Source organism: Asterias rubens, chromosome 2 (genome assembly GCF_902459465.1).
Source record: "Asterias rubens chromosome 2, eAstRub1.3, whole genome shotgun sequence".
NCBI lineage: Eukaryota > Metazoa > Echinodermata > Asteroidea > Forcipulatida > Asteriidae > Asterias > Asterias rubens.
Genome location: NC_047063.1, coordinates 12144663 through 12155112, shown reverse-complemented (window position 1 = coordinate 12155112; position 10450 = coordinate 12144663). Strand labels below are relative to the sequence as shown.

Here is a 10450-nt window from a genome sequence, read left to right as displayed (position 1 = left end):
ACAAGGGTTATTTTTGTTTGCAACTTTGATGACCAATTGAGTCCAAATTTTCCCAGCTTTGTTAACTTTCTCCATATTGTGTCATGATACACCAAGTGTGAATACTGGTCTTTGACAATTACCAAATGTGTCCAGTGCCTTTGATGGTGGCAACTGCCCCAGTACCTCTAGTCTTTGCCCTCAGTGTCCTGAGAAATGTTCAGTACAAATTAAAATTTAAAATTGTCCTCATAAAGGTGCCCTTTACTAAGGAATAAAACTTTCTTGCCCTTACATAAACAGAATATCTGGTCTGGCTGACTATTTTTATAGCATTTATAAACAAGCAAAAATAGTTGGCAAGAATCAAAAGAAACATGCAGCGAAGCATTCTAAACTGTAAATCTGAACAATATTTCCAGTGAGTGAACTAGACTTTATCATTTTGTTATTGTTTGGGTGGGGATGGGGGGGGGGGGGAGGGCAAGCAAGGGGCAAAGAAACAATTTGGAGCATCCTTATACTTAACAAATACATAAAATCTTTTTTTAAAGGATTTTCCCTTGTCAGTTTCAACCTTAACCTTACCATCTAGAAGATGACATGCGAGGCATGTGACAGTAAAATAGGATTTTTTTTCCCCCACATTGATGACCCCGTACAAACCTATCGGTGATGTATCGAACCATTCAGTTATACATTATGGATACTACTAAAGAAGCCGCCCTTAAATTAACGTACCATTCAAAATCACCCCTTTGCAAATTTTCCTAATTATTATGGTGGGCCGCGGTAAAAATGTGTGCCAACCTTTCAAAACGTTCATGTTACATTTTTCTACCCACATCCAGACACACCAACATATCTTTTCTGACACAATTTCAGTACAGTAAGTTCACACTGTAAAGTAATGTATTTCAGAGTAAAATTAAACAGTGTTCCTTAACCAGTCCTGTATAGCACCTGTAATTTGTTTTACTTTACACTAAAACAAACAAAAAAAAGGCCGATAAAAGATGGCTATGATAACGATGAGTAATTGATAGTCCACTAGGCACAGCTGGTGATATGATAACAATCTCGATGTCATTATATGCATGTGTGCGATCCAGTAGTTTTCATGACAGTATGTCATTATTAACTTGTCCAAATCATGATCAGAGTGAAATTAATGGCTTTAACTTAAGGTGAGTAGCCAAATTTCAATATTGCGGCTACAACCATAATTCGATTTGGACCCGGCTATTCTTGAAAATTAAGGCAAGAATGGATGAGCTTGGCTATATTTTCTAATATTGAAAGTTCTTTGCTGACACACGCTGGTTTATCGACTTCAAAATTTCACGTACATCATTGAGAACTGAAACAAAGCTGAGATTTTGGTAAAGTTTGCCACAGTTTAAGAGAAAATCAAACTCCACTTCCACCTGTACCGCTTCAGTAATGGGAGACTTTGGAACTCCAGTTGGCAGCAGAATTACCAGGTTTAATAATCCATTGTTCTCGGTAATGTGCGCATGCTTAGAACTACGCAAACAATGGCAGTTTACCTGGTAAGCCTGCTGCCACCTAGTATTTGAAAATCGCCCAGTGGCCAAAACAAGCAGCAATCAATATTATTCTGGTGTACTTTTTCTTGAACTTTTTGCATGTAATTTTCTCATGTTATTTTTTACTGTGTCAATATATGCGCCAACATAAATTTGATAAGCTAATTCATCCCCTAAGCAAATATATAGCCACAACTTAACTTGATTTACTCCAAGTAGTTGATACTTGGTTGTTGACTGATTGGTACCCCTGCCTGTATCGTAGAGTGATCCATAGGGTTACCGATGACCAAGGGGCCAAAGGTCACATTGGGTGATTGGCCGAACTCTGTGCTGTTGTACATAGCCGGGCTGATGCTGATTGGTTCTTCCTTACTGTTCGTTGAGTAGGAATGGGGGAGATGGTGCGCCTCGTCCTCTGCCTCCTCGGCCGGGTTGTTGTAGGACAAAAGTAGGGGCTGCTTGAACTTTCTAAAAAGAACATTAATGAAAGAATTAATTGTGTTCCTTTTCATGAGTCTGTCGAAATTGGGGAAAAAGATAGAACACCAAAAATGAAATTCACTAAAGAAATGTAGGAGGATAGAAGGATCACTGGAGTAAAAGAGTGCATACAAATGAAGACAGAGGGATGGTTAATTTTTATTAACTGAAAAGTACGAAAATACCCAGATAAACTAGATATATTTATTAATAAAAATAATAATAACAATTTATTTAAAGTGCGCCAATTCCAGGCAAACCTGTTCACAGGCGCATGACAATGAACGATAAAAATATTAACCCATTAAACCATCTAAACAATAAAATATAAAAATATAAAAATACACAGTGCTTAAAATGCAGACAAACATTTCATGAAGGTGAACATTGTGGGCAACGATGACAACATCTTTTAACTCCACACCATCACAACATGACAAGCAAGGGCCTTTATGACATGGTCTTCAATTAATCATTAGCTGTACTCACCTAAAAAACTTGTGTAGGAATGTCAGGTAGATTAACGGCGCAAAAATAGAGAAATAGACGTATGAGGTGGCATCTACAACACTGTACAGGACAAGATAACATAGTAAGTTAGCATTTACAAAGGTTGATTAGCCTTAAGACGAGTCACACTGCAGCAATAACGAAAATTATAACGATCACGACGCAAAGAGAACGTATCGTATTGGTTGAATTGCTCCACGCAGAATACGCACACGCTCATTCAACCAATAGAATGCGTTCTCTTTGCATTGTTATTGTTGTCGTTCTCGTTATCGCTGCAGTGGGACCGGGCCTTTAGGGAGAGAAAAGAAACTGCTGCTGAACGTCTTTTGAAGAAACGAAACAAACACACTCGTATAAGGGTGCAAGTTCAAGAAGAAGTTCAGTAGGAGATACTGCTTAGAAAATGTTGAGCAGCAAGTTGGGTACTGGTCCGAGCAACCCAAATTGGTTGTGACATTTTGGCTGGAACTGGCAACTTTGCCTGAAAAGAATGGTGTTCAAATATTTTGAGTTTGAGTCTCACAAGTATCTTTCAATCTTGCCGAGTATAACCCATAAAACAGAAGAGATAAATTTTCTTAGTGTTTGTTTGTTTGTTTGTTTGTTTGTTTGAATGATCTTCCCATCAAGGGAACTCGGTAAACTCCAACAAAAGGGATATAAACACCAAGCTGGCAACAGCCAATCTCTCTCAAACAAACATTGGTTTAAAACGTCTATGATTATGAATTACACAAATCAAGAAATTGTGATTCAGTAACTAGACAACAATATTTTTTCTAGTCATTGTGAAATCATGTTCAAATGAAACAGTTCTCATTGTGATTCTATAGTGTATTTTCATTTTGATTCTGGTCTATTAAATAAAATCTCATACTAAAGATTGTGAGGTCTGGTTGATTTTCCCACCAAATTTGAACTTGTACTTTTCGCTTGTTACAAGACACTGAGATAGCTTACCATATAGCAGGTTTAGCTCCGCTATACACCAGGCCACTTGCAACAGCTTGAATCAGATTTAATAAGGCTAGAAATGCCACGTAACTGTAAAAAGACTTCTTGACTGTGGAAATAAAAACACAAATCCCAAGTCAGAATACACATTAAGTAAGAGAGAGCTTTAAATGAATGAAACAATTGTAAAACTAGGCAGGATATTTGGTCCTTTGAAAGGACAAGGGCTGACCTACAAGTACACATATACTTTATTACACTTGTCAGGTCTTTTCATCACAACATTTCTGATTTTTCCCAAGGACAAAACAAATCGGAGAAAGAGTACCATGCTTATTGGTGCGTTGGTGTATCTCAACATATGCATAAAATAACAAACTTGTGAACATTTGAGCTCAATCGGTCGTCAAAGTTGCGAGATAATAGTGAAAGAAGAAACACCCTTGTCATACGAAGGAGTGTGCTTTTAGATGCTTGATTTCGAGACCTCAAATTCTAAATCTGAGGTCTTAAAATCAAATTTGTGGAAAATTACTTTTTTTTTTTTTAAACTACGTTACTTCAGAGGGAGCCGTTTCTCACATTGTTTTATACCATCAACTTCTCCCCATTACTTGTTACCAAGTAAGGTTTTATGCTAATAATTATTTTGAGTAATTACCAATAGTGTCCACTGCCTTTTAAAGTATTTGCAAAAACGTGAGAAAGGCCTTCATAGATTACACAATCTGAATCTTAGGGGAATAAAAACTCAAATATCTTTTTTATATAACCACATTACTTTTCTCAAGATTCTTTATACTACCGAAAACTGCTGCAGGCTTCTAACCAAAAGATTTTTCTGCCATTAATTTCGAGAGTGATAATAAAACGTACACCTTCCCTTTAACATTCATAATCTGTGTTTTTGTTTAACACCAGGGCCCAATTTCATAGAGCTGCTTAAGCAAAAAAATCGTTGCTTTGTAAAATCAGATTACCGGCTAAGACTCCACTCAAATGTTATGCTAAGTAAACAACAGCTAAATATTAGTCACAAGCAATGTACATGACATGAAATTTTTGCCAGTAACATGTGTAAAATAAGCAAGCTATTTTTTCGTGCTTAAGCAAATTTTTTGCTTAAGCAGCTCTATGAAATTGGGCCCTGTACATGCACTCACCAGGGAGTTGTATAACATATTGAATTCTTGTGCATGGAAGAACCAACACTGTGAAATATGCCTGTGTAAATATGAAAAAAGACACAATCAACGTTAAGCACCATCAGGGCTGGACTATAAGGCTAGAGACCACAGGCCTGAGGACAGTAGTTTTAGTGTCGGGCCAGTAAACTCAAGATAGGACAAGTGTCAAGTGGTCTGGGTGTTTTCCATTCAACATCTATCTCTCGTAAGAAGAAGTTTCAAATGTTGAGTGTGAGTCTCACACATATCTGTAAATCCTGCTGATAGTTACCCATCCCGTAAAGTCCGGCAGTCTTGTGTTTTTCAATTGTCTATTCATAAATACTTAAGACAGTTTATCCACTCTGATTGGTCGAGAGGGCATCACGTGGGGGTGTTTGAACGGATGATATAACACCAGTAAAAAGTGTTGAAACATGGGCGTGACACGCGTGCTTGCACCTGTGCTTATAAGACAGTTTCTTCATTCCTATTGGTCGAGAGCACTGGCTGGACCAGTTGTGCCACATCACGCGATACGCGCGACATGCACAGCAATCTCCTTATAAGGAGTTGTTTACCCGTGTTGAAAGAAATCATTGAACAATTAAAATGTTGGGATTTATTTTACTTTGTGACCAAAAATTTTTGATGTTTTTTGACCGAAAAGGTATTTATGAATGGGAATCGAAGTGAAATGAATCGGTTTTCAACTAGTGGTTTAAACCCGCCGAGGCATGGTTCTTGATAATTAACCTTGACTTCGTCTCGGTAAAATTATCAAGAACCAGGCCTCGGCAGGTTTAAACCACTAGTTGAAAATCAATTCAACACACACTGATTCGCTTATTAATGAATAATAATACCTCACTATGTATCATCTTGAACGTCAAAAGAACAAAAAACTCAAATGTTTACTTTGAGTCTGATAAAAAATATCTTTCAACTCTACTGAGTACTAACATATTGAAGTTTACAACTCTTTCAGTGCCAAGATCTATTTTTTGTATCCAAAATAAATTTGTACACACGGATTTATTTTTATTTTGAGAGTTGTGGACTCACCAAGGCAAATACTGAGGAGCTGATACACCAGAAGATCATCCCACCGTGAGCGTAGATGTCATATTTATCAGGTGCTACAAAATGTTTATCAGGAAACTTGATCTCTAGAACACCCTGGATGAAGAAAACAAAACAGCACTGTTTTAAGCCCGGTTCATACTTCCTGCAAATGCGAAACGATTGTTAAGGTCAAAAATTCGCAAAGAATAATTTGCAGCAGTTCAACTCTGCTCAACTCACTTGCAAATATCGCTCCAAAGGAAGGGTTGTGACGTCAAATTCCGTCAAATTCGCATTGAAAAAAGGCACTGGACATGTTTGGTTATTTTCACTTGTATTGTAACATCATGTGCAAAAAATGACAATCTGTGAACATTTAGACTCTTTGATCGAGAATGAATGAAGTTTCAAGAGGATTATGAAAAGAAAAAACACAATTGTTGTACAAACTTGTGTGCTTTCAGAGGTACATTGAAACGATGGCATTTCTACCTTTGTCGAACGCTACAGTTACAGATTCCAATTAGCTTCTGGGAATAGGATCCTCACTGCTAGCGAAGTAGATCAAAGAGCACAACTTATTTAGTTTGGAGAAAAAACATTCTTGATTTACCTGTGTAACCGAGTAGGCCAGCGCAATGGTTGACGTGACCATGAGAATCCTTTTAATGATGATTTTACTGTCAACGATGCTGGAACAGAGCCCAAAGATAATCACACTCAGCTCAATAGAAATCAGGAAAAACTTGACGATGATCCATAGAACCTGTGAGACATCAACAAGAAAAAATACAAGTAAAAACAAAATCTCCAAAGTCGTGAAAAATATCTGAGCACCTTCCCTCTACTTCTCCTTCCTCATTGTTCATCCCTTGCTTTTTCTGTTTGCTTTCTGTCTCTTGTTCATTTCTTTCCAATTGACTGCTTCTGTTACACCGGTATATCGGTTTGCTTATTGTTTTGTCGTTGAGAAAGACTCTACTTGGGTCAATATGTCAGGCCATTAACTATTTTTTCAAACATTTATACCAATAGGCCGTGTCTGAATTGGCGACTACGGCTGCAGCTACGGCTAGGGCGCGCGTGCCTGCCATTCTTTAACACTGACAGACGCGCTGATCTAGCCGTAGCTGTAGCCAAAGTCGCCATTCGGACACGGCCTTAGTCTTTTTTTGGTTGGCATATGTAAGCAGTGAGTTTGCAACAGCCAGTTCTATTTTCTCACAAAAAAAAAAACACATTTTAAAATTCATAATAATTTTTTGTTTATTAAATTAACACATTCCATCGTTATTGTTTAGAATTTCAAGACAGGATCTCTTTAGACAGTATCTCCTCATAGCATGCCACTTCAGTTCACCAAACAATCACAGTTGAGATAGTGGCTCAACAAACATACATTTTAGACAGTTAGCACCAATGAGAGGCAGTTTCTACGATGAGCAATGCCCAATGAATTTTGAATATTTAACTTCTGTACAAGATTTTGAGCTCCATTTACATGAAGCTTGCCAACTTTTAATAATGTAATCGTTCAAATAATTCTGCTGCTGGCAGCGATTTGAATAGATTTAAACAAAACAAAAAACCATTAAAATGAATTGAATGAAACAATCACAACTGAGAATGTGGCACAACAAGCAAAACAGCACCGTTGCTAGGCACTTTCTACCAAGGGCAGTACCCTTTGTCTGTTTTTAACTTCTGTACCAGATCTTGAACAACCTCCCATCACACAATAACATGAATAGCTCACAGATGACAGGATGTTGGCGTTTCCTGTACATGTTATCTCTGTGACTACACAATGGTTACAGACAACCCTAATCAGGATCATGGTTAGACCAGTACAGTAGCGGGCCTCCATGACTTATACTTGTAAAAATTAATGACAATACAAAGTTCTTGTAAGAAGCCTATGGCAGAATTGAATAGCATTTTGAGAAACATTTCACTTAAGAAGTAATGTGATGATATCAGTTGTTATGCCCCCAAATTTGAATCTGAAAAGCATTACTGCCAGTATCCGATTTAAGACTTCATCATGCCACCATCTAGGTCATATTCCCTGTATTGAGTAACAGCAATGAATGCTGATATTCACTGTACGAAAAAGGAACCAAACTATTTTTCCTTCCAGCCTTGGTTTGCTTACACTGAGGTTGAGATGGCCGCACCATGATAAAGGTCTATAAGACAAAGCAATGACCTAGTAATGACTTTGACCTTGAAATAGAGAGTTTTAAAAGACGGTATAGGCTATCAATTGTTCTAGATACTGACCGTGTCGGTAATATCACCACTATTTGTTGAAGCATTGACCATCATTGACACAACGGCCCTGGCTACACTGATGATGGCTACTGTCAAAACCTAAATAGCAAAACCAAAACAATTTATTACAAACATGACCCAAAATTATGCTGCACAGGGATCAAAATTGGACCCTGGTTGGACTCCGAGCAGACTCAATGACTTGAAGTTACAAAACTTTGATACGGGCCTAATTAAAGGCCTGTCTGCTTTGTTTTTGAAAGGGCAAGGGCCCCAAGGCATTTTCTCCTTGGTAAGGGCACCCTATAAGGAATATGCTGTTTTTGAAAGGGCAAGGGTACCAAGGCGTTTTTTCCTTGGCAAGTGCACCCTATAAAGAAAGTGTACATTTCTACAAGGAAATTGTAAATTTATACCGAGAGCATTTCAAGGGCACCAAGGCAATGACCAGGGGTCATGGATGCAAAATCGCCTTTGTTGCTTCCTTGAAGTATCAGGCCTGTTGATACTTGGTTGCTGTAAGGGCAAAACATTTTACCATATGGCAACCTAAATCTCCACTGGAACATTTCAAGGGGCACCAAGGCCCATAAGCCGTTTTGAGATATGGCGGACACAATTCTACAACTTGGGTAAATTTGTGTGTATATACGCCCAAACTTAACAGTACAGTGCGCTCCTATCACATTCGCCATACCTCAGAAAGGCTAATGGTGAGGGGCACAGGGGCATTTGCCTCCCTAGCCTGTGTTCATTCTTTTACTCACCATAGCATAAAATGCAAAGAACACAGCACTGCTCGTCTGTCGTAGTTTAGCGACGGCTATTTTGCCTTTGAAGATGAGAAACAGGAGGAACAGAGAGTTGGGAACAAGGAGGGCAACGTCCCATATCCGCACACTGTCAGAGCAAAGATTGTAAAACGTTAAATATGAAAGCATTACATCAATCTGTTGTAATTGAACATTATGTATCAGGCCTGGAGGTGTATGCAGGCCATGGAGGCTTTCCTCAGATTCAAATGTTTTTGTGAAAAACTACCGCTTTCTCTTACAGGTGCTCTTTACCAAGTAAGTTTTTATGGTCGTTAACTTTTGGAGTGATAATCAAAAGTACACCCTGCCACCCTGCAGCCGATTTCACGAAACGCTAGGATTAATCCTATCTACTTAGGATCAATTTTTAAGGTCTGCATGCTACAGTGCAGGGTTGGGACTCTACCTAAGTCCTAAGATTAATCCTAATTTAGGAAGAGTTTGGTAAAATCGACGGCTGATGACATTGAACCAAGGTAGTTTTACACGTACTTAGATGTGCCGAATTCTGCATAGAGTATCCAAAGGCAATGTTCTAACGAAACTGGAGCTTCGGTGATTGTTGTTACATCCATTGCCGTGGTAACTTGATTTGCTGTTGTTTCTCCATCCGTTACCGTAGTAACATTACCATAACTGCCTGGACTCTGGGTCATGTTGAGTTCATCCGGGCGGGGTAGCATGTGAATGACTTCAAGCTGGGAAAGTGATGCCTGAGACATCATTGATTCCCTGCTGCTCTCACCTATAATAGTAAACAGTTGGTTGTTAAACACGCAAATTCATCACAAGGTAAAAGTTCATTTATTTCTAGTTCTAGCCCCATCAAATGATGAACACTGGTTCAAGGAGACCAACGTGTTTGGCACGATTTATGGGGCTAAATTTCCACAGTATCAAAAAGCAGAAGTTAGTTATTATTAATAAAAAGTGGCGACTTTCGGAAAAGTTTCCGTATGGCGCCACCACTTTTTCATTCGAAATAAAATAATATAGGAACTTATTTACCTGATTGATATATCCCTCTTTGTAAAAACATGGAGGTAGAATTCTACCTCCATGGTAAAAATGAGTGAAAAAGTGCTGGCGCCATACGGAAAGTTATCCATTTGTTGAACTTGAAGATTATCCACATAATATCAATAATCATGTACAAACTCATATGGTTGTAATATTTATACCAAACTCCTTAGAGCATTAACACACACAAACGAGGCAGATTTCAAACCATAAATAAAACTAAAAAAATTATTTTATTTTTGTAAATGTTTAAAAAATTGAAATTTACTTTTGATGACTTACCGATTCACTTTTTAAAATAAAACCATGTCCAACAACAGCATACAACAATGCCTGATAATTTGTCGTTATGTGATATTTGTTACTCTGCAACAATGTTCAGTATGCGCTGACCAAAGGATAAATAAATTAGATCAACTTCCGAGAACGACACAAAACTTCCGCAATCAAAAAAACTTTCACGTTTGTATTTTTCTGTCCGTCGGCTGCTGCTTACTCATCACGCCATGTTTTGGTTGACGTCATCGTTGACCCAATAAAAATGCATATTCATCGTTTAAAACCCAAACGTGCATAATTAGCAACCTTTGACCTTCACGAAGCTTCGCGCGCTTTTCGATCACGAGTCGTC

General features: G+C 38.1%; 1 protein-coding gene across 1 annotated transcript; it reads right to left on the bottom strand.

Annotated features, from left to right (window-relative positions):
* Nucleotides 1-678: 678 nt before the first annotated feature.
* On the bottom strand, nucleotides 679-10334 carry LOC117307167 (transmembrane protein adipocyte-associated 1 homolog). Its single transcript, XM_033791838.1, has 10 exons — nucleotides 10102-10334; nucleotides 9292-9544; nucleotides 8752-8884; nucleotides 7994-8083; nucleotides 6324-6476; nucleotides 5711-5824; nucleotides 4643-4703; nucleotides 3486-3588; nucleotides 2502-2582; nucleotides 679-2000 (listed from the first exon to the last, which is right to left on the bottom strand). Exons 2-10 carry the CDS (start codon nucleotides 9522-9524, stop codon nucleotides 1736-1738), a joined length of 1233 nt encoding a protein of 410 aa, XP_033647729.1. The 5' UTR covers nucleotides 9525-9544; nucleotides 10102-10334; the 3' UTR covers nucleotides 679-1735.
* Nucleotides 10335-10450: the final 116 nt, after the last annotated feature.

Coding starts and splice junctions, on each gene's coding strand:
- LOC117307167 (XM_033791838.1), bottom strand. CDS start 9,524: ATGATGTCTCAGGCATCACTTTCCCAGCTTGAAGTCATTCACATGCTA. Junction 8,885..9,291: donor GCAGAATTCGGCACATCTAA/GTACGTGTAAAA, acceptor TTGCTCTGACAG/TGTGCGGATATGGGACGTTG. Junction 4,704..5,710: donor GCTCCTCAGTATTTGCCTTG/GTGAGTCCACAA, acceptor ATATTTACACAG/GCATATTTCACAGTGTTGGT.